The sequence below is a fragment of the Mustela nivalis genome (assembly GCF_964662115.1).
Source record: "Mustela nivalis genome assembly, chromosome: 9".
Taxonomy (NCBI): domain Eukaryota; kingdom Metazoa; phylum Chordata; class Mammalia; order Carnivora; family Mustelidae; genus Mustela; species Mustela nivalis.
The window spans coordinates 89,997,092-90,022,921 of record NC_139028.1 but is presented as its reverse complement, the minus strand read 5'-3'; the positions used below and the strand labels follow the sequence as shown (position 1 = coordinate 90,022,921).

General features: G+C 32.8%; 1 protein-coding gene across 2 annotated transcripts in view; it reads right to left on the bottom strand.

The window, feature by feature from the left end:
* Positions 1–25,830, bottom strand: part of ELP4 (elongator acetyltransferase complex subunit 4) — a 243,826-nt gene that overhangs the window by 99,044 nt on the left and 118,952 nt on the right. For both annotated transcript variants that reach the window (XR_014316313.1, XM_082748867.1), the window contains exon 9: positions 23,316–23,422. Coding sequence is in view for 1 of the 2 variants with exons in the window: in XM_082748867.1 (XP_082604993.1) it covers positions 23,316–23,422 (107 nt within the window). In the remaining variant the exon portion in view is untranslated. The remainder of the gene's footprint in view (positions 1–23,315; positions 23,423–25,830) is intronic.

Sequence of the window (25,830 nt, the reverse complement as noted above, 5' to 3'; positions counted from 1 at the left end):
AGTAACAATGTACTTAATATATAATCAAAAAAACTGAGAAGTAAGAATAGCACATTATATTATACACTAGGAATTCCAAACATATTTGGTGTATTTAAAGAAATATTTTCAGGTATTTTCTTTTATATAATTCATAACTATACCTAGAAAGGTTTGACCATTAAAATAGTATAGTTTGGGGTGCCTGGGTGGCTCAGTGGGTTAAAGCCTCTGCCTTTGGCTCAGGTCATGATCCCAGGATCCTGGGATCGAGGCCCGCATCGGGCTCTCTGCTCAGCGGGGAGCCTGCTTCCCTTCCTCTCTCTCTACCTGCCTCTCTGTCTACTTGTGATCTCTGTCTGTCAAATAAATAAATAAAAAATCTTAAAAAAAATAGTATAGTTTGTTACGATAACTGATAACAGGATGAGAGTTCATGCATCAAAAACATGGCTTATCAAAAGCTACTGCCATATCATGATAGTTTTATTAATTTCTGGCTTTTAGTCTTCCACCCTTAACAGAATATCATCAGTTCATACGGAAACCATTTGAGAACATGTTATTAGAATTGTATAGTAAATGAACTATGCATGTAATGGCTGTTTGACTGAATTATTACTTCTAATTCACAGATGGTTAATAAAAGTAATTTCTGAGGAGTTTTATGTAGATTTACATAGTAACAGAATAAACACCATTTATAACAAATGCCATTAAAACAAAATCCCCTTACAACAAAAGACTTTCAAGTTCCAAATGATGGCTTATATATTTGTGAAAGTAATACTGATATGACTTCAATGTACAAAACAACTTGTATGGTCCCTTAGAGACTTCTGCAATAGAGAAGCCCTTTATTGACTCATGTAATAACAATGAGATGAGTATAGGGTACACTACGCTGGTTCCATCACCATTAATTACTTAAAACTGGGTCCAGTTGAGTAAGCTGGTGAAGGCCCTGGAGTGATCTCCAGAGGTATCTAGAGGTCTTCCTATCTGTATCCGAATTTAGAGTTGAAGAGTTCCCTATTTATAGTCATCAGCCTCATCCCTGCAACCTATCCCTCTCACGCACCTTTTATGTCCCCACCAGAAAAATGAAAATGAATACTAGGTAGCTGAAAGACAGTCCCTGCTTAAAACAAAGTTCTTGGAGTGAAAAGATGGTAAAATTGTAGCAGACCTAGAACTTAATGACCTATATTAGCAGCCTGAAGCCAAACCTTAGGTCACATGACCACTTCAGAGGTTCACAGAATTTACTATGCAGCAGAGTCAGGGGAAGAGACACGCTTTTCACAGTAAGTCTTGTTGCTTTCTATTCTTTGATGCTGCAACCGTTATTCACTGGGGAGCTCAATGTGCCATTAGAAAGGCTGTTATGAGAATATGTGTTTTGGGCTATTGAGGTTGAGTTAATCTGCACCTGCATACATATATGTGTCAGTGAAGGTTATTAGGTGCTAGACTAGGCTAGGCACTTGTTACATGCCTTTTAGTCTAACTGGAATAAAGTGGGCGGGGGGATATCTTGTTTATAAGGACATAAAATCTTATATCTCAATTTAGTGAGCTATTATCTAAAATGTATTAAATCTATGAAATCACATATAATATAGGATGTTTACTTTTAATGACTGATAATGTGTGATAATTTTTTCAGTGGATTAAGTAATATGAAATGAATAATTGCATACTTCCCACTGTAAATCTTTAATACTTTCCAATGGCACAAGGCTAGTAAAATGATTTCTGTTCTCAGTCTTGCACATTAGAGGAGCTATGAAATTCACCTTTTAAGTTCTGTTTGCTAGTGTAGACACTAAAAAATTAATTATTATTATTATTTTACAAAAGGCTTCTAAGTGGATAGCTGTGATTCCATGTGTATATGAGCAAAGAAACCATTTAACTAACTTTTATGGTTTTATTTTGAAAATTAAGCTGATGTGTAAGAAAACTAAGGCCCTTTACTTTCTGTTTGAAATCTTTAATTATAAGCATTATACATTTGAAAGGCTTCCTAAATTAGCTATTATCTTAGCCCTACCTTTATTTACTTTTACATAATTATCTTGGTGAAAGATATAATTATGGCATTATACAAAATTACTAACCCATTTTTTAAAATTTTTCCTAAGTGATGAACACATTACATATGGATTAAGGCAATAAATCTCCAACTAAAATAGCTAGGATTTAATTGAAAAGTGGAAACTAGAATTCCTATTTCTTGGTTAAAAAAAAAACACCTTATGAAAGAGTATTTGGGGGGAAATAATCAACAAATCTTAAGATATAATTACAAATTTCTAATTATATAAAAAATGTTTATTTTAATGCCCAATTTAGAGAAGAAAAACTGAGAACCATGTCTTTTAACACCATGGGAAAAAGCAAAAGGGTCTCTTCGCTTGAATTTTTCATTTTGTATTACTGTGGTGTGTCAGGGTGACAGAATCACAATGTGACATTTTTATCCTCATATTTGATGTCTGCAGCATAAAATTATTACTCTTAGAGCGATGAGAAGGAGTGTCTTATTTAGAAAACAATGAAGCTTATTATACAATAATTGGAAGGAGAAATCATCTTCTGTAACTAGCAGAGTGGCTCCCAATCCTCTAAAGGAATGGTAAAAGAAGATGGCCAAGACATAACCCTTCCAAACTTAATTTTAAACAATGATCCAAATTATCATAAAATAATTAATCATGTTTCACTCAAGTGATAATAGATATAAATGTCAATTGACTAGGAACAATGAGTATGTAGGCCCATGGGATATTACTATCCAGTGTTATCAAGATGTTATCAACTTGGCACCTCCCCTCTATTTCAAGGGTATATTTTAAATGCTCAGTTGGTTTGGCTTTAATTAGTCATCCTGATGGGTATTCATACCCAGTCTTTACCATATGTCTATAGAGGTAAGAGGAAGAGATGACAGGTTAAAAAAAAGCATTTAAATTTGAATTAAATTATTCAATAGTGTTTTAATACACTAAAAGCCAAAATTTCTCATGATAAAGGAGAGTTTTACATAAGCCAAAGATTTAGAAGGAAATCAATATAATGGTAGGGAAGAGTCCTTGGAGTAGAGAAGGAGCTAGTAAAATCTTCAAGGAGGAAAGATCAAGTTACATATCAAAGTTGTTTTTGTTTCTTTCTTTCTTTCTTTTTTTTTTAAGTTTTAGGTTGAAATGGAGAAGTATTCCCAACCTTAAAGACAAGAAACAGTTGGTTAATTAGAGAACACTGAAACAGGCTGCTATGGCTACTATGCCGGGACCTGCATTTGGACTTTGAGAATTGATTACCTAATGCTTTTCCTCAAAGAGCAGACAACTCAGATACATATGGAGAGTTAAAGATGTAGTCAGGTTACAACATTGTACCTATACTCAACAATAAAATATTATAAAATTAAAAACTGTTAAGAGGGTAGATCTCGTGCTAAGCATTTTTTTTAAGGATTTTATTTACTTATTTATGTATGAGAGAGATAGAGATAGAGAGAGAGAGAAAGGAGAGAAGCAGAGGGAGAGGGAGAAAGAATCTGAAGCAGACTTAGTGCTGAGTGCAGAGTCCAACATGGGGTGTGATCCCTGAGGTCATGAACTGAGCTGAAACCAAGAGTTGGACACTAAACCCATGGAGACACACAGGCACCCCTCATGTTAAGTGTTCATATGACAATTATAAAAGAGAGAGATGTAGTCAGATATTTAGCAGATGTAATATTTTCCACATATTATTAGTTTTTTCATTCTATTAGTTTTTTCATTTACTAACCCCCTACTGTGTGCTACATCCTGTGTTAGGGGCTGCAGAAGCATTAGTAAACAAGAACATGCCATGATTTCTGCCACCAGCTTATGGTATAATAGACAGAAACATCAAGAAAACAAAAATTAAAATAATGTTTGTAAGTGTGAAAATAGAGGTAATTTACAAGGTACTCTAGGAGTATAGAGGTAGTCTACCTGACCTGGTTTTGGAGAATTAGGATAGACATTTTAGAGGAAGTAACATCTAACTAAAGGAGGAATAAGACTGACCTGCCAAGAATACTTGAAAGAGGGCACCTGGGTGGCTCACTGGGTTAAGCCACTGCCTTCGGCTCAGGTCATGATCCCAGGGTCCTGGGATCGAGTCCCGCTTCGGGTTTTCTGCTCAGCAGAGAGCCCGCTTCCCCTTCTCTCTCTGCCAGCCTCTCTGCCTACTTGTGATCTCTGTCTGTTAAATAAATAAATAAATAGAATCCTTAAAAAAAAAAAAAAAAGAATACTTGGAAGAAAGGGGAAATATGTTTGGCATTTACAAAAGACTTGGAAGTAACAAAATGGGCCACTGTGAGGCCTGCAGATCTAAGAGTCAGACTGCAACTTGGAGTTCAGGAGGGAGATGGGCTAGAGAGGTTGCCAGAGACAAGCACTGGACTAGATTAAAAATTTACCAAAAAGCACCTCCATAAATATTTACTGAACGAATAAAAATCTATAGTTAATCTGGCTCTCACATAGTTAAGTCCTTGAAACTTCAAGTGACTCAGTATGTACATTATATTGAAATAACAAACATTTCATCCTAGGTTAAGATATTAAAAATCTCACAGAACTTCTCACATTTCTCTCTCTGTGACACACACACACACACACACACACACACACACACACGCACATGACCCCAAAGTAAATCTCACCTCAACTTTTAAAGCAAAGATGAGGGAATTATTGTAGTGGGAAGGAACTATTCCTTCTTGATACAAACAAGCGATTTGAGTGTTGTCAATCATTTAATTAAAAATCATCTGTAGGCACAATAATTTTATCTTACATGATGGTATTAAGACTTTTTTCAGGAAAATTTTATATCACATTTACTAATAGGAATGAACATTTTCTTTTCTTTTCTTGTCATATTTTTAATAAGATTCATGATGTACCATGCTCAGGCATATAAGTATATTTTTTAAAAATGTTGAAAAAAATGTTATATTAAAACCTAAAATAAAAAGTATAACTATTTAAATATTACACAAAACATCATTTCAATTTGCTTGTTTTCTAAATTTAAAATAAACATTCTGCTTTCCAAATGAAGCAATTACTTTTTCAGATCATAACTATTCAATAATTACCATTTTTAAATTTTTGAATATTTACTGTAAAGCAATGTAGTATCAACTTTTCTGATTAGAAAATAGATGCTTGTGGGAAAAATGGAAGCAATTTTATTTAAAAAAATGTGCAGATGCATCCTATAATAAAAAAGTACATTTAATGATCATATAATTAGATGGGAGGAGTAAGTGGGTATGATAAGATGAATGGATCACAGCTTTTACTGCCTAAGTTAAAATTTAACAAAAATTAAGGCTGCCTACCATTATAATTGCTATGTAAGTTAGACTTTTTTCATTTTGTTGCTTTGAAATAAAGTATATAGTTTATTAATTACTTTGATAGTACTCCCTTTTCTTCAGAAATACATGTCATAAAATATATTATGCAGCTGACTGGTAGAAATTACACAGTTGAAATAAAAAATGTGGAAATAGGGGCATCTGGGTGGCTCAGTGGTTAAAGCCTCTGGCTTCGGCTCAGGTTATGATCTCAGGGTCCTGGGACAGAGCCCTACATGGGGCTCCCTGGTCAGCAAGGAGCCTGTTCCGCTCCCCCCCACCCGCAACCCCTCCCCACCCGCCCCTCTGCCTACTTGTGATCTTTTTCTGTCAAATAAATAAATAAAATCTTTTTAAAAATGTGGAAATAGATAAACAATTTACTTTGACACTTTTTTCAGGATACTTACTTTAGGTGATGTTACTGAAATCTCATATGACTCACTTGTAAAGTGTTTTTATTTCAACTTGTATTAGTTGAAATAAAAACAATATAGAAAATAATAAAAATTAAATTTTATATTTGTTAAAATAATTTATATTGCATTAAAAATATGAGTGTTTCATTGACTATATTGACTAAATAATTATGTAATACTATAACATTTATAAAAATATCCAAATAAAGTTGATGGTTATTTGACATGTTACTTTAGAAAGGCTCTGTGCAACACATTGTGATTATATTCCCGCTTCATAAGATTATAGAAAAAATTGCCCTTATTAAAAGGAATCTTTCCAAGGGAATAATACACTTGAATTAAAAATAATAGACAATTAGGAATAAACTTATTAAGTGATTGCTCTGATAAGCTAATTGGTCAAACTTTGCAGGCCATCTGAGTATCTTTAGATAGAGTCACATTTCGACAATCCAGGACGGGTTAAAAAAGATAGCATTTTATTACAACTTCTATATGCGGTCTTTGAAAAACCATTTTAATATCCAAATGCCTTTGTTTAAATCATCTCAATCTTTTCTTTTACAATTTAAACCTCATATTCACTTTGTTCTGCATGTTTGTTGTTAAAACTAGCCTAATGATTAAACCTTCTATATACATTCTTGAAAATTACTTTAGATTTCTTGTTTTTCTAAGATATTAATAGTAAGCCCTTTAACATCTCCTTGTCCATCATCTCAAAATATTTGATAATTTCTGATTTCAAAGGAATCACAAAAAGAATATAGGGGCAGTAAGGAAGTTTATTTTAAGGTCTACATAAGGAATCTTTATCAAAAAATTAAAATATTTTTGCTACAGTGCTCAACTTATTATTCTTTTCGAATCTATTTTTTATCTTTAAGATAAATTTGGAAACTTGTTTTGAAAAATACTTTTATGTTAAAATGAGAAAATTAAACCCTTCCTAAAAATATTTTTTGTAATATGGAAATTTATTGAGATGGTTTAAGAACTGGTAAATTCTGGTAGGAGTTAAAATACTAACAGGAACTCTTTGATTTTTGATGATTGTGATATATAGATAAGAGAACATTTCAGAAAGCATAGATATTTTTTTTTAATGACCATGATTTTTAACTTCACGTGAAGCTAACCTATAGGTAGTACTTGTAAGGGCGGAAAATGTTCACCAAATATTTTGGGGTTAAAAAAATATTTGTAGTATGAAAGCAAAACCAATGAAAATTGGAAAAATTAGAGAAAGAAAGAGAAATATCTCCCTTCTACAGGCATAGTTTAAGTCTTGTTTCACAAATAAAAGGACCCTCCCTAGCATATGGAGTAGTTGCCATGTCCTCCCAGGGATGGTCTGTAGCTATGTTCACCTCAGGCTCATCAAGAAGAGGTGAACTGTCAAATATAATTTCAGTCATAGGGTAGTTTGGTTGAGACAGATTAGTGGTATGCAATCATGATAGATAGTTTATCCTAGTTCCAAAATGCCGCTTGGGAAATCTTGAACTCAAATGAACAGAGACTCAGTCATTATTAGTGTCAAAAAGGTATACAGAGACAAAATTTGGTTGGCAGCACGAAAGATGAATCAAGGCGAAAAAGTGGCCAATTGCACGTTCCAAATAGAAATTGAGAGGCATATTACAGTTTGGAAACACTTTAAATAACAGAAGGGTCATATATTATTAATTGTTCATTGATTCATATTTAAAACATGTTCCTCTAAAGTAATATATTTTTAGAAAGACAATATAAATTACATGTATTCTCTTGTTTCAAAATCTTTATTCTCACTGAGATACAGAATAAAGAGGCCCCTCTTAGATACAGGATTAAGACAGTAAGATATTTCTAAAAATTTACATAATTTTTATTCTCTTTCTTTCAGTTGAAAATTCCAAGAAATCAGACTTTTTAAGAGAAAAATGGGTTTTGTGGAAATATATTAACATTTAACTGTTACAAATTTGATGAGTTTCTTAGGAAGAAATCAGGATATACTATGGGCATAAACTTAGAATGTGGAAGAACTTAATGCAAAGAACCTTCCAAACATTTTCTAAACACTGGAGAATATACATTTATAAATTGTAAAATATATTATTCTATTAGCAAACACAAACTTTGGTATCTTTAAACCACCCCCCCAACCCAACTGAATATCCACAAAAAGAATGTCCTCGAGTGTCACTGCCTGAAGTGATATGCTCTGACAAATCTAACAGCTCTTTCTGTGTCATTCCTAATGCACTTGTCACTCAGTATTATCCATCCTCATTAATGACAATGGGAAAGTTTATCTTGGGAACACGTTTTAAATCATCTACTCTTTACAATGGGACCATGAAATCTCTTACAAAACATGAGGCGGGAACTACTCTGACAACAAAACCCCTTCCTGGCAGCTTTATTCTTAATTCCTGTTCAAGGAGTAATCTGTTTATTATAAAATCATACAGAACAATATATTAAACAGAATTTGAAACAAGAATAGCTAGTGTGATTTTCAAGCTTACAAGTATTTTTACAACATTTTTATTAGGCTGAAAACACTAAGTTGAGTCCTTTTTGTGTGGTTTCATGCAATCTTCTTTTCTATTCTACATTATAAACACCTTTGAGAAGGATTGATTTTAGCTAATTTTAAAACAATTCACAAAGGCCAAAGACATTAATCTTTACTTAATTATTTAGAAAATAATAGTAGGCATTAAAAGCAATTTTGAGTAAAACTGTCCTCACATGTTTAAATTTTCTAACTAAAATGGCAGAAGATTCCAACTCAAGACTCACACAGCCTAAAAAATATTCTGACCAGCCCCGAAGTTACTTTAAATATATTTATATTTTAAGCTTTAACATGCTCTTATTTTCTTGCTTAAGAAATTCCTACAGTTTAAAAAAAAAAATGAAGTGAAAAATAAGCAAGAATTCTTGATCCATAGCAGCCACTCAAGCCTTCTGTTTTAACTTGGCTATCTATCAGTTACAGTGTCGATAATGAGTAGCTAATCTTTCTTTGGTATACTTCTGCTGATAAAATCAAAACTTGTTAGAAATATATCCTTATGCTTCCTATTATTCAGTCATTAAAATTTTAATGCTACATTTTGATTAATTTACTTATGATAAAATAATCTTATATAGATTACAATAAATTTGAAAAATCACACTTAGTGTTGATTTTCTCCCTTTTAATCATCTGAAGCTCATTTGTGAATTCAAACATGCTAGAAACAAATACAGATTTTCAATATTTAAATTTCATGGAGCTGTAATTCATGAAGACTTTTTAGCCTCAGAATTCAAGTCTAACAAAAAATAAAAGTTTCCTTTAAAGGATACTCTGAAGATTTTATGTGTTTCATGTTTAAGATTGTGAGTTAAATGTACATAAAGAGCAGAAGATGGTTAATTTAATTTATAATGTTTTGTAAAAGAAATATAAAATCTAAGGAAAAATAAGAAGATGTACATGTAAATTATAATTGTTTCTCATATATTAGGTGTTTATTAGGAAGGCCAAAATAGCAATTAATGTGTGGCTTCAGAAAGCACAGTTAGTACTAATGTGATGGGTGGGAAGTTTCTTTAGCATCTCAAAGAATGTTCTAGCAGCTGTAGTTGGTAGAGAATGAAATGGGTGCCTCCAAGAAAGTGGGTTCCTCATGAATACAGAGAGGCTGGGTGAGAAAATATATGCCTACAATAAGAAGCTGGCTTTGAACACTATGAGCTCCCTTCTGATTTTAGCATTTTAAGAAATCTAGGTTATTTTCTCAAAGAGACATACCTGCATTATTAATTCAGAAAGTGCAAACTACACATTAAGTGATTATATGAATTTATTATTACTCAAAGCGTAATTTAAAGGCTATCAATCATATCCTCTAAATGACAGCTCTTTCAGTAAGTTTTGTTTAAATTGTGTAGTGTTCTAAAGAAGTGGTTCTTATTTATAGCAAACTTTCTCTGTAAATGACCAGGTAATAAATATTTTTTTGGCCTTGCATGCCGTAAGATGTCAGCTTAGTGATGCAGTGTGAAAGCAGCCATATACAATTCATAAACAATTAGGCCTGGCTGTGTTCCAATCCAAGTTTATTTGAAAAAAAAAAAAAAAAAACAGTGAGGCTGGATTTGGCCCATAGGTCATAGTCTGTGAACTTCATGCTTTAAAGCATCAGGGGCAAAGTTGACTTAATAATGTTTTTACTTAGGTATTTTTATGTGAACCAAACCATAAGAATCTTTCCAATAAAATGATGGGAATGTTATAATATATTTGAGTGCTAAAGCAAAGAAATGGCTCATATTTACGGTACTATGAAGAGTAAATCACACTTCCAAAATATCTTTACATGTACTCTTTCTGTTTCTTGAGTAAATTACACATTAAGTCAATAGAACCGATGAAGGAAAATGCATTCAGCTATAAATTATGCACTGTAGAAGATTTTCTTCTGAATATAATTGTCCTTAAATTTCTATCTGGGCCAGAATGGTTTCCCAGGAGGAAATTCTTAAGAAGCCAAACTAAAGAATTAGGTTGGGACTTGTCAGCTCTATGTGTACAAAGAGATCAGTGGAATCATTCTTCAATAATGATATTTCTGATGATTTATTATTACAGAAGTGATATTAGCTGCCTTATTAGCAATGTGCATTTAAATCTGAACTTAACCAAAATGTATTTATCTTCTATTGTACATAGTTATTTCATGCTTAACTCCTGAGTCTCATGAATCTTTTGTAATATTTTTCTATTAAAAGCCATATAGGCAATAAAATCCACTTCATTGGCCCAAGAAGACCAGGGATATTAAAAGGCAATTACTGGGTCAAAGGGGATTAGAAGGTATAGGTACTTTAAACCCATGAATCTGAACTGATTCCTGTCAGCTCTGAGCAACTTTTACAAATTTGGAAAATTTATTATAAAATCTTTTAAGATGAAGCATTCAAAATAATTTTCAAATGGCAATAAAATGACAGTAAGGAAATAATGATTCAAATAGAGTATCAATCACTTTTTGGTAACTAAAAATTATTATGTATTTCCTCACTTTCTATCTGATAATTCTGAAGAGTACAGCTTAACTTCACTTTGGTAATAATGGTTCATTGTATTATTAGCTGATTTTGTTGATTTTTTGTTGAAGTATGACTGGTACACAATATCCTACTAGTTTCAGGTGTACATCATTGTGATTTGATATTTTTATACATTATGAAATGATCCCCATGATGTCTAGTTACCATCTGTCACCAAAGTTATTATATTAGTGACTATGTTCCTATGCTGTACATTATAACCCCACGACTTCTTTCTTTTTATAACTGGAAGTCTATACCTCCTAATCCCCTTTCTCTACTTCTTCTCTCTCCCAACACTCCCCTGTCTGATAACCAACAGGTTTTTTTTTTTTTTAAGGTTTTATTTATTTATTTGACAGACAGAGATCACAAGTAGGCAGAGAAGCAGGCAGAGAGAGAGAAAGGAAGGGAAGCAGACTCCCTGCTGAGCAGAGAGCCCGATGTGGGGCTCGATCCCAGGACCCTGGGATCATGACAGGTGCCCTAACCAACAGTTTTTTTCTTGTATCTATGTGTCAACATTTGGTTTTGTTTGTTCATTTGTTTTGTTTTTAGATTCCACATATAAGTGAAATCATATGGTATTTGATTTTCTCTCACTTATTTCATTAACATAATGCCTTGCAGGTCCATCCATATTGTTGCAAATGGATCAGCTGCTGTTTTGAAGGTTATTTCATTTATTTGAGACCTTAAAAATAGATTAACCATTTATGCAAACTGTATTAGCATTATCAGACTATTACATATAATCCGAAAGGGTGAGAGTCTATTATTTATTATTTTTTTTTAAAGATTTTATTTATTTAAGAGAGAGAGACTGAGAGTGAGCATGAGCAAGAAGCAGACTCCCTGTTGAGCAGGTAGCCCAATGTGGGACTCGATCCCAGGACCCTGCTATCATGACCTGAGCAGAAAGCAGCTGCTTGACTGACTGAGCCACCAAGATGCCTCATAAATGGTGAGAGTCATGCGAATATGTTTTGAGCACTGTCAAGAGGACATTCACTCATTCATTCATTCAATATTTTTTGAGCACATACATGATCAGGCACTGAACTAGGAAGAGGGGAATATGGTGATGAGTAAAACAGACATAAGGTTAAAGCATTTATGCCCTTAAATGAACATGTTTTCCCAAAGCTTCGGTATTTTATGTAAGAGGCTTAAGCATGATCATGAAGTTTTCACTATGCTAAGGAAGTATGGCAGCAAAGCCAAACAAAACATTGTGAAGAGTGGACAACCGAGAGCTAAACAACAAGCACAGATTACTTAGATCAGGGATATTCTTGGCTGCTTGCATCATGTTTGCCCTTAATGACTGGCCTTAGTATTTTTTTTTTTTTAAGATTTTATTTACTTATTTATTTGACAGACAAGTAGGCAGAGAGGCAGACCGAGACAGAGAAAGGAGGAAGCAGGCTCCCCACTGAGCAGAAAGCCTGATGCAGGGTTTGATCCCAGGACCCTGAGATCATGACCTGAACTGAAGGCAGAGGCTTTAACCCACTGAGCCACCCAGGCGTCCCATGACCTTAGTATTTTCCTATAAAAATCAGTTCTACAGGTTTTTGAAGGGTGACTTATCATTATTCATTTGATTCTTGACTCAAACCCATTATTAAATTACTTTTGTTTGACCCAGATTTGATTTGGCACTGGCTACAAATTTAAATTTTTTGATAGTACCAATCAAACTCCAAAACAATTAGGGGTATATAGTTGTGTAACTGAATGGCCAAATTCAGAGGAAAGAATCTAGAAAGTGCTGGATAAATTTATTATTAATTTGATTTTGAGAACAAAAAATGATTTACACCTCTTATATTTGTGTATGTATGTGTGTATACATATCAAACATAAAATCTAAATGTATTAAAATTACTGTAATGTACAAAATATTTTAATCACTAGTTTCATTTTTATCCTAAAATCTTAATTTATTGAAAAATCAGGTGAGTGAATTCATTCAGCACGGATCATTCCTAATACTTTATCTGCACCACCATTTGTCTCCCTCAGTGCATTGGCAAGGCTCTGAAAAGTTATGAAAATAAACACTGTCTAGTTTGATTACTTTTTCCTACCTATCCCTTACAAATTTTAGACTTCAATACAGAAAAAAATGGAGTATATACATCTTAGGCATTTAAAAACATGCTAGCTTTATGGTAAAGAACATGTGAACACTGCTGCTGTGCCATGCTTTTCTGTATCTGGATGTGATCCAGGTATCTAAACAACTGTGTGCCTATGTGCAGGTTTCCTTAAAGACTAGCTAAATGTTTTAGTAATTTTCTATAATTATATCAAGAATATAGCACTAGTGCATTTGGTTTTGCTCAGTATCTTAGCAATCTGTTTGTAAAAATATTAATAAACTAGTATTGTATTAGCTTTTCCCTTTGCCCACTGAATACAAGAGAAGCTGACCCATTTATTTACAGGCTCAACAAGGGCAATCCATTTCATGCTATAGCACTGACCCTTAACAAAGATCTTGTAAATGAGTAGCCTATTACAATATGTACAAGTGACCTTTAATTGCACCAAAAGGCTTTTTGTGACAAGGGTTTTCAATGCTACACCGTAGCTACAGTATAAGCTGGTAAAATATTTCTTAGGTTGTTGAGCGGATATATCAACAACACATCTCCCTATCAAAAAAAAAATACATATATATATAAAATTTGAGGCATTTAATAGTCTCCATTATAATAATGCCTTTTAAATGACTATTGATTAGAAGAATAAACTATTTTTTCAATCACGGAAGAATTAAATATTTAGAACTCACATAAAATAATTCATTAGCTCATTAAAAATGTAATAAAATACAGCTTCATTTTTAATAAAATAGCCTTTGGAAACAAAAATAGTTATTTCAAACTTGGCACTAGGTTCATTTTATAATAGAAAAATTTAAACTTAGTAAAAGACAACTCTTCCCTGGAATTTTCACAACTTAGAAATGTTTAGGGAATAATCACATATCCAATAAAACATGTCCAAATACTCAAATACATTCCAAAAGTTATTTATATTAAGTAAAGATATTTAAAGCAAAATTTCAATGAAGTATAGGGTCAGATATTACCACTGATTTACTCAGAAATTTCTGAATGAGTGCAATATATTTTTGACAGTCTCACAAAAAATGAAACCAAATACTCAATTTCATTAAACCACTCATATTAAGTATCTTATTTTTGGAAGGCTCATGACAAAATGATTTAGTCTGATGCTCTACAACAACGGTGGGCTGATTTGACAGCACCTGACAAAACAGTTCAGTGAACTTCACTAGACCAGATACAAAGAACCTGAACCAGCTACTCTATGAAATGTCCACTGTGGCATGGAGTTATGACAGTAATAACTCTGATGAAACTTTAATTTCTACTTAAATAAGAGTATTGCTTTACTAGTTTTGTGGCTAAAAGCATTTCCGTTACACCTCAGTTTCTCTTAATTAGTCTCTTAAAAGTTCTATCTTGTAAAAACTAAAAATTTATATTTAATCTCATATTTCCTTAATGAGGAACATTTTTTTAAAAGATTTTATTTATTTACTTGACAGAAATCACAAGTAGGCAGAGAGGCAGGCAAAGAGAGATGGGGGAAGGTAGGCTCCCTGCTGAGTAGAGAGTCCGATGCAGGGCTCCATCCCAGGACCCTGGGATCATGACCTGAGCTGAAGGCAGAGGCTTTAACCCACTGAGCCACCCAGGCTCCCCATGAGAAACATTTCTTATCCTAAACTGTAGAGACTTTTTTAGTAATACTGATCAATAAAAAAGGGAAATATTTTGCAATCATGAGATTTATTGCTTAACTTTGCTTAAAGATGGTATTTGAAGTACTTCTAGTAAATGAAACATTTGCAACAAAAAAGGAATAGGTATTAATATGAATGGATTAAACCTCCATTAGACCAAGTTATGATTAAAAAGGAGGCAAAAAAAGAAATTTTAGAAAACTGAGTTTGTTATCTTACTACCTTATAAATTATATATGCCTTAATTATCTCACAAGATGATGCTTCAAAGATTATATATGTAAAATAATTCAGAAAAAAATATAACAACATGGTAACTATGAGCAAATTAGTATTTGCAAAAATACCTGCATGTTGAATGCAAGTGAATACAAAAATACAATAATATTACACTGAAACTAAGTTTTGGTACTTCTGAACCATATCAAAATAGTGAACCAAAGCAAGGGAACCCTGTTTCTTTGTATAGAAATATTTTCCCCACATTATGTAGCTAAGATCTAGAAATTCTACAGAGGTGGTTAGTACTTTATGGAATGGCTTTATAGTTTGGCAACTTAATTTTTCTATTAAAATACATCTACCAAATACCAGAAATTAGTAAAAAAAAAATAAGAAAAAGAACAATCTTGCAATGCTAATGTTATATAAGGGAGAATTTATGGTTAATTTATTCTGAATTTTATAAGGTATTTCATAAAAATAGAGTAGAAATGCTAGGGGCACAAGAACTTTTAACATGAATGTTAAAAGATTATATATCAGTGTGTGTGTATATTTTTGTTCTTCTTTATGTCTCACAGCAGAGGCTTTCTGGCTCATGCACTGAAGATGGGATGGCAGGGCACTGTGGGGCATGGTGAGTAGTTGTTGTTTCAGAGCCCAGGCTCTGGTAGAAGTGTCATTTCTGTCAGTTATTAACTCTGACCTTGGATAAGTTAGGTTACTTGATCTCTTTGAACCTTAAGTTTCTTCAATTATAAAATGTAGATACTCGTGGTATACAGTAGTTGTGAGATCTCTGAGTAATGCCTAGAAAGCACTTGCGGTAGTCTTAGGACCCTGCTAAAGAGTCAATAAAACTTATTATTTTTAAGTCAATAATAATTAACAGAGCTCCTGAACACGTTAACTTTCCAGTGTAACTCTGTACATGGAGTTAAAAGATCTGGATTTAATGCTAGCTCTGTGACTTTGGGAAGGTCACGCAACTCCTTATATTTCCTCACATTAGAATGTGTGTACTAATCCAATGGCAAGGGCTCCTGTGAGTATCAAATAAGAGATAGATATGGTAGTGTATGTGAAAGCACCAACACAATGCCTAGATTAAATGAGATACCCAATACATGTTTTTAAATATACTTACGGTAGACATGAATTACTCTAAAATTAGTACTTTAACAATTCAACCAATATTTGTGGCATACCTCCCACGTGTGCTTGGGATTTTGCCACAAAAAAGACAGACTATGTTCTAATCTTGTGAAGCTTACAACAAAAAAGGCTGAATCATGTTGAAAAATAACAAACTAACTGATAATTAATTGTAGTAATACATGTTACACTGAGAATTAAAATAGGGTATGTGATAACAGATAACAGAGTGACTACTTCAAATGGTCCAGTCTGGGAAGATCTCTCTAAGGAGACTGAGATATTTAACCTGTGATCCAGTGACAAGAAAAAGCCATGAAAGGATGGAGGGATGAACATTCTGGACATACACTGTGCAAAGATCTTGAGGAAGGACTAAAGATATTTTGGGTACAAAAGTATCCCCAAAGTTACCTATATTAATCACAAAGCTCATGGATACCATATTTATTAAGCTCTAGATAAGTTCTTTCTCTTCTAGGCATTTTGGAGGTTATATTAGTAAAATATATGTTCTCACCTTCTACCTGTTGAAATGGGGTAGCCATGATTTGTCATTATTTTTTGTTTTCTATTTTTCTATCTTCTTCAGACACCATAAATAGCACATTGTAGGGGGTAGTGGTTTAGGGAATATCATATAAACTGGGTGAGTTCTGCTACAGCAGTTCTACAAATGCTTTAAAAAAATGCCTTGAAATACTGCAATATGGTTTTCCTGGAACCATACAATAAAATACATACAGAAGTGTTTATATCTGCAAGATTCAGGATAGAAGACAGAGATTTTTTTCCTCTTTGTATCTATCCTTAGACGATGCTGAATCTGTACCATCCTAATCTCAAAAGTGAGATTGCTGGACCATAGGTACCACAGAATCTTTAACAGACTCATGAACTGAAAACTATGTGGCAAGATTCTAAATATTAGACTTTTGCTTTGTGTCACCATCTTGCTGACCATATTCCTAACATATTTCTAATATGTAGTATGACTTAGTATAAAAATTTGTGCAATGTGAACCATTAGAGTCTAAGTTCAATTTATAAAATGACCCTTTTTATATAAAAATTATTCACAGTCAAGGTGTCATAAAATAATTTAAAATACTTCTCAAAGAAAGAGGATTTATTTGATGTGATTTATTGGATGTAACAATGTCTAAGTTTTGTATCTCAGGTGTTGATGACCATACAGAAACTTTAAGAGCTATAATAGCCAAACATGAATGTACTCTTCCTTGCCAAATGAAGCAATGATGTTCGGCTAGCCCAACTAACAGGAAGCATGTGAAGTGAACACAAAAGCACACTGGCCCTATGCTGCCTAAGGGAAAGTCAGCAAGATGGCAGCTTCAATCATTCGGAATAATACTAAAGCAGCCTTAGGCTTTTCTCAGAATGGAAACATGTCACTATTACTGCAATATTCCAACAAATCAGAATGCAGAGAAAGAACACTTATGCAATCACATCCTAGAAGGGCACTTTACTCAACATTTAAGTGGAAAATAATTATAAAGAAATTTCAGAAAAATTGTCAGTGAAAAAAATGACTCAGGGAAAAATGTTTTTTCTTTTAATGCACTTAATAGATTTTTTAAAAGCTTACCACTTAGAATTTCTTTTTACATTCTCCTTAAGGAATTATTAATGTAAACACTAATTTTTATGAAGTGGTAAGTGAAAAGTTTGGGATTCAGGCTGCCAGTTAAGAAATATTCATTTTCCTTCTGATATAGTACTATTACTTTGGAAGTTTGATCAAAGGGGATAAAGTTCCCCAACATTTATATAGGAAGTTAAAAAAATGCTTCAAATATTTTGGGAACTTACCTAATCAGTATACTTCTAGCATGTGTCTAGTCATGTAGCCATCTTTGGTCAATCATCAAAAAATCAAAGGCAAATTGGCATGACTCAACCCTAACTTTAATACCGCATGATTGTGTCGTGTAAGCTTGTTTTGTGTGAGAGCTGCTGTGGTTTTAGTAGAGAGATTAACAACCGGACCTAAGCTGGCCTCCAAACCTTGCCCTGCTGATGCCTCCAGCTCTTTGAAGTCTGACCATCATACCTGGCAAAACAACAGTGAGAACCAGGGTGGTGTCAGATCTAATCAAGTTGGTCGCTGCAGCAGAGCTAACTATGGGGTTCACTAATTGGCCCAATTGCGGATTATACCTTTTGCTACAGATTCAAGACAATAATTTAGTTAAATGATGTGTTTTTTTTTTCTTATCTCTTCTAATTAAGATTCCAATGTGGGAAGAAATAGGATTAGACAGAGTCTCAAAACTGTGTTCCCCTTAAGGTGGTATGCACTTTTGATAGGCTCACTACGACATGTGAAATATAAAAGAGCACAGTCTTACCAACTTCTGGAGAATCTGTGAAACCTGTATGACCCTACTGGATGTCTACCTTACTTAGGAAATAAAGTGTAAATATGGGGATGGTGATATAACGAATATATTAAGATGTAAACACGTACAAAATGACATTTCCATTGTTAAAGAATGCTAATTTGAATTTACTTTTGACAAGTGATTTGATCTGGATGAACAGAAGCACATGTTCCTCTTTGATTTTCTTTTGCTAACTGTAGTATATCTGGGAATTGAATATTGCAGTATTTGTAGAGGGCATCATTATCAGAATTGGTATATTGGACTATATGGTCCCTCATGCTACGACTTAATGCTCTTGAGTCAGACATTTATGTTTCCGTTATTTTTCTTTATAGTGACATAACTGTTAATTGACAAGTAAGTTAACCAATTCTCTCCTGTACCTCCAGGTATAGTGAACAGTCCCCTTTCTACCTCCTATTTAAAACTGGAAAGACTATTGGTATAAAACATAGGCAAGTAAGGAAACCTAGGACCAAAGATATCATGCAACTCTACGTTGTCCAACATTGTCATAGTGACTACAAGAGTCTATGGTTTTACAATATGTAAAAATTTCAGATAATTCTACTGAATCATATCAAGTATACTGTAGTACTATATAAAGCTGATTTATACTGATGGCATATAATATTTTGGCCTCAATATACCTAAGAAGGAGTTTTCTAAGTAAGTGCATCAAAAATAGTTGTTATTTAATAAATAGTGGTTTATCAGTTCTTCTGTGAGAAAGTTTTTGATGACTGGAGACTCGGTACTGGAGTCCTGTGTTCTGAATTAGGGGCAAAATATTAAAGACAATCTTGAGTAAACTTAATCTATTTCGATTTTCTGGACTGTCAATATTCATTTAATGTGCAAAACCCACATAAATAAACTACTTATGATAATTACTATTTTGGGACCAATTAAAACCTATGTACATATTGTTTTACCTTATTTTTGAAAATTTGCTGTTATGATATCATCAAATTAAATGAAGCCACATTTCAAATCCTATCAAATCTTCCTTGTTTAGGTATCACAATTACATCATAATGACTAATATAAAGAAAAATTTGGCTAATGATGATCTCAACATCAGAGAAGCAAAAATACAAAACTGAAAAAAAAAAAAAAAAAGAACCAAATAAGTCTAAGTAGTTATTTCAGCTGGGAAGTGAAGCTATGTACCCAAGTTACATTTCTAAAGGAACTTAATGAAGAAAGTAATGTTTATATATCACTTGCCTGGTGGAGTTTATATAATACTTATAGCTGTATTGTTGGGGCAAGTTTTCAGACTCTGTAACTTATCTATCCATATATGTATTTCAGCAAGATTTTATACCTGCTAAGTGTATGCTCTGTTCTTAGTCCTGGGACAGATAGGAAGATGAAAAAGACATAGTTTCTATATATTGAGTCTATTATTATATCTTAGTAAAGCCTTTTGTTATAAAATATTCAATTACCATATAGTAAGTTTAAGTAAGCCAGTAGAGGGCCTGGTACACAATAATGGCTTAATAAATCTTGCTATGATTGAATAAAGGTTATGTGGTAAGGCCAAGAAATAAGTAGCATGTCATGGTTAATCAAATATGCTAGACAGTTACATTGTACAGTTTATAAGGATTATAAATTTTTAAAGAATTGGAAAGCTATTTTTTTTTTAACCTGAAGCCAGACTGAATCAACCTTAAATTTTCTCTTTTACCTATCCAGAATACGTGCCAAGATTTTAGTGTCATTACTATAGATATGATTCCTCTACGGTTTTTGTAGAGGGGCAATTTATAGAGCTTCATAACTGACGAACACTAGGTATTAGCAAAAATTTATTGTGATTAGATAAATGCTTCCACTTGAGTCTGAATAATACAAATACACAGTTCGAGAAGAGATAAATATTCTTTTGCCTTTTCCAAATAACTCAGAAATATTAAAGACTGCTGTTTAAAGCTGCTCTACTTGTTAGAGGCTCTTGGTGGCTGTTAGTAAAAAAAAAAAATAATAATAAATAAATAAATAAATAAATAAATAAAAATTTAGTTTTCATCTATAAAAAAGAGTATTTAAAAAATCAAAGAAAGGGTACCCTAAAAATAGAGATGAAGATATTTTCCTGGTTTTTTTTTGCTCCTTGTTTCCAACATGCCAATTTTGAGACTGTGTGACTGATAAGAAAATTCCACCATGTAACAAATCTACCTGTATGGAATCAGAAAACATATCTCCTTTCCCTGCTAAACCACCTTTCTCTTCTGAAAGTAGAATGCAGATTCAATGTCTGCTATATTAGAATCTCACACTTTATAGACTAGTACACATTTTATTATTTTTATTTTATTATTATTTTTTAGTATCAGTTTAAAAATTTTGTTGTGCATATTAAAATAATGTCACTTGATAGATAAATTTTCCCCTAATAAGGGAATCCTCTTGTTTCCAGTTTCTATAATATATCACCAAAGACTTACTATCTGTTTGGTTATGTATTTTATAAGGTACAGTGCTGTATTTAAATCATTTAGTTTTATGTGAACCACATGATTTTACCTTGTTATAATTATATCTATATATGTTTCTGTCAGGTTTGTTTCATTCTGAAACACCAAACTGAATTTTATTGCATGAGTGAATAAATTATTTGGAATGTGCTGTAACTATATTTCTATGTATAAAAAAAGATGAAAGTTATAAGCCAAAAAGGTAAAGGATTTGAGCAACTGTATTAAATATTGACTTTTTAAAAACCAACCACCTATTTGTGTTTTCTTTTCAAATATTTCTTCCAAATCACAGGTGATCAGTTATAATTATTCTCTTAGGTTAGAATGCTGGGAATAGAAGAGAGGAAATGGAACAGAAACCTATGTGGTTTATAAAAGATCTCACATCAGCTATAGTGGTAAAGTGTAGGGACTACTAGAACCTAAGTTCACTCAAAGGAGAGGTCCCACTTGACATTATTTAGTCCTTTATTTCTATCCCTTCAAGCCCAAAATAAGACTCAGTGTATGTGTGCATATATGTGTTGTGTGCATGTGTGAGAAAGAGAGAGAGTGAGAGAGAATAAACATAATTCACACGACAGTGCTACTTTTTTCTCTGGGTGCAACAGGATTTTCACTAGGGAATCTGCTTGGTTAGTTTGTATGATGATAGAGACGCTATCTTAGACCTGGTTGTCAGAACACACATTTGGGAGAAAGGCGTCATGCAGAGGAAAAAAACCCCACATTTTTAATGAAAAACACAAGTTCAACTTAAAATGATGAGGCATGCATTCTTGTGACACTAATTATAACTTTATACTTCCAAAATTTTTAAGCAAAGTATCGCTTAAAATGGGTAAATAATAATGGTAAATTTTTCAGTATTGTATCAGAAAAATTGAAACAAAGTTTGAACAATTACAGTGCTGGGTTCCATTTCAGTGGTTTCTTCTGAGAACTAAAGCAAATTAGCTCAAGAATCAGTATTTTTACACTCTGGATCTTTTGGCTTTAAGTGGCTTTTGAAGGGAGTATCCCCAGATGAGAAACTTCTAACACTCCTGCCGAGATGACCTGCTTGAAGAACTGGCTGCCTGATTAACTATTAACTGCTCTCAATAGGATTAGATAATTAAGGACATTGATGACCATTAATTAGGAGGAGGGCACATTAATTTGTCACTGGATAGGGCCCTTACAATGATTTATAGGTTAGTGCTACTTGCAAATGTGAAGGGAAAGAAAAAAAGAGAGAGAACCATGAAGTCACCTTATCAAGTAGCCGGCTAAAGAGGGCAGAGGGTCAAAAAAGGGCCAAAGTGGTCACTTAAGGGTGAAGTCCCAAACACCAAAGCAGTGCCAAGCCACATTGACCATCATTTGGTGATGAAGTTAAAAATATGCTAATTTATTGGTGGCAATTCTCTCTTTTTATGGTTTCAAGCAGTTAAGACAAGTGGCCTGCTTAAGAGCTTTTCATTTGAAAAGAGATTAAACAAAATGGTTTGTCAAGGCTGCTTGGCTGTTTTATGTCTTTGTTAAAAAAATTGCACCGACTATACTGATAACTATCACATCACCCAAAAGCCATCTCTCCCTGAGCATTTATTTCGTTAATAAATACATCAACTCTAATTGCTTAATAGTGCTATGTTCATTTGCTCTTTAGCAAGATTAAGTTGAAATAAATCTTTTGTACCACTACTTTCTGTCACTACTGCTTGCATGAAGGTCACCAAAAAAGTTTCAGTTTTGTAGAAAATTTGATTAAAGACCCTGGTGTAAATTATATTTTGTTTTGTTCATCATGGAAAGTGGAAAGGTGAATTCACTAATAGTAAAGAAAACTGCTTTTAGAATGTAGATAAGGATCCTCTTTACTTAGCCATACACAACTGTGGGTAGCATTCACACTCCACACACAATAATCACAGCTCATTAACATTTAATTAAATATGCTTTTGAAAGCCTTGGAAATATGCATGTCATACTTCTCATGTAAGTTTGGAGTTTACTTTGAATAGGCACTTAAAATCATTTTTTACTATACTCAAATGATATGTCACTAAAAGAGAAAAAAATAAGATAGTTCTAAAAACATTATTCTGTTACACTGAAAGAACTTAAGAATATTAGCAGGAAACATCTTCTAAGAATTTCATTAAGTAAAAAAATGTATATATATATATACACACATAATATATATGTATATATATATATATACATTTTTTTACTTAATGAAATGTATATATATATACATAATATATATGTGTATATATATATATATATATACACACACACATACAGACCATTTAACCTCAAGTCATGAACTAAAATACAAAAATTCTCTCTTACCTCAATGGTGAATAGCTTCCTTTTTAATTTAAAAGCTAAGTCTTTGACATCAGATACATCATAAATCAAGTTATTAAGCCGAGGAATCTGCCGGATATGAATCAAACCTTGTGAAAAGGAAATTAAAAGAAAACAAAATTTAAAACACTGTCTTAGATGCATAAAATTAAGAGTCTTACAGCAGAATCCTGTAAATTTACACACAAGCATCCTCCCCTTTTAAAACTGGAGCTTACTACCAGGAGCAATGAAGCAAATGCTGTGATTATACTCAAGTAATCAAGCAGAATAAGATAAACAGAAATCCTTGTGCGAGGAAAACTAATTGCACTTTGGTACAGAAGTACAGATGTAAAGAGGGATCTTAATACTTGTCAAAACTACAGCCGGTTTGTGTGTGATTTTCTCTTGTATTTACAGTAAGCAAATATGGCTATCACCTTGCATGCTGCCCACGGCACCACTGAGTGATCTTTATTTTATTAAATGCACCAGTAAGCAGCCAGCAAAACACGGCTTATGGGTTACTGATAACCAGTGAAGCACTAATGAAAAGTATTTCATTTTGTACCTTATTAATGACTTGAGCAAACCATTGAAGAAAACTACATTTCAGAGCACACTCTGGGATCAAACTTTAACCCCTATGCCATCCCAAGACACTCATTTCTGTGCCATGTTAGACCTTTATGTAGCTGTTATAAGCTTTGTAACAGTGCTAGGTAAACCGTGAGCTTTGGCCTCTTGTCAGTAGAAACACTTGCTAATTTCTTCTGACAAGGGCACTGGATGCCTTTTGTGCAGCTTAATGCAGTTTCTGACTAAACTCGGGGTCATCTGCCACAGATGAAGACATGGAAGATTCTTCAGTGCATCTCTCTGCCTGAAGTGCATCTCTCCGCCTAACTCAGCCCCTATTTAAAAATCATTGTCCCAAAGACATTGATCTCTGTACATGGGGGAAGAAAGCAAATCCAAATCTGAACAAATGAGATGCCTCTTATTTAAAGAACTGTTTCTCTAGTATACAGTTGTGTGTGCGTTTGAATGCATAGGAATGTATGTAGTCATTTTAGCTTAACAGGGTAAACCTCTAGGTTCTTAACTTTCAAAATGGTCCCTTCAAAAATAATTCACTGAAATATCTGATCTAATTTATTAAACTTAAAAAAAGGCAAAATATGTTATGAAGACAGTTTTTAGATGCAGATTAAAAATATCTTAAACAGAGCTATTTAGTAAAATACATTAGAAATGAGCACACCGGACTTTCACTTGCACATTCCTCATTTTATCTTGATATGTATGTGTTGGTTTAGCCCTTAAGTCAGGAGGCCTTATACAATGAATGAATATGGTTTATCTTCTTATTAACAGAAATGTTACTTCTTGTCAAAGCCACTCATGAATCTGTTCCTAATGATTTATCGATTCAGGGATTTCAGCACAAAACATCATGGCCTTTCACCCTTGAAATGTTTTAATCAAAATAACGGTCTTGGAATATAAAAAACAATTTACTAAATTTATTAGGTCATAATATTTACAAATGATACTCAGATATAATTTATTAAGGCAGTATTTAACTTGAGTTGTTTTAAAAGAAAGCGGAAATAAAAACAAATGAAAAAAAGTCATCCAGTTATGAAACAAATAAGTGCTAGGGATGTAATGTACAGCATGGTGACTATGCTTAACAATAATGTGTTGTATATTTGAAAGTAGCTAAGAGAGGAGATCTTAGACTTCTTGTCACTAGAAAAAAAATCATTGTGAACTATGTGTGGTAATCTATGTTAATGAAACTTAACTCTTGCAGTCATTTCACAATCATCTATCACATCATGACTTTGCACACCTTAAACTAATACAATGTGGTATGTCAACTACAGTTTAACAACAAATTAAAAAAATAGTTTAATCTTAATAGTCCTCTTCCTATAATAGTAACAATAATGGATTAAATAATTATACATAGGACTAATCTGGGCATATAGCATACACAGTTATGCAAGTTAATAATCATGAGGTGAATTATTTTATGTAGCTTTTGTTCATAGCTTGTAGTTTCTAGCCTTTGAAAAATACTTTATTGTTAGATTATACTGTTCTATTATTTTTTAAAAGATTGGATGCTGACTCTTCAAAGCAATGGTGGTTATCATATAAAGTATCTTCTAATTTTTTTTTTTTTTGTAGAGTCAGGAATTGTTATAGTCCTGCAATCACAATCTTATATAATCTTCTAGCAGGGTTCAAATAAGCTATTCAGTCTTTAGAGGTTTCCATGGAAGTATAGTAGGTCCATAATAATAAAAACAGCAATAATTGACATTTACTCAGTATAATAGGTAAAAATCATTCACCATATTCTGTATTTTATTTATAGATGAGATGTACAAAATTATTAAACCTTTCCTATTTCAATGATTCTATGTAAGAATCTTTATGTTTAAAAAATCTCCAAATTAACCAAATGACCAAAATATTGCTAAGAACTTCAAAAAATAATTAA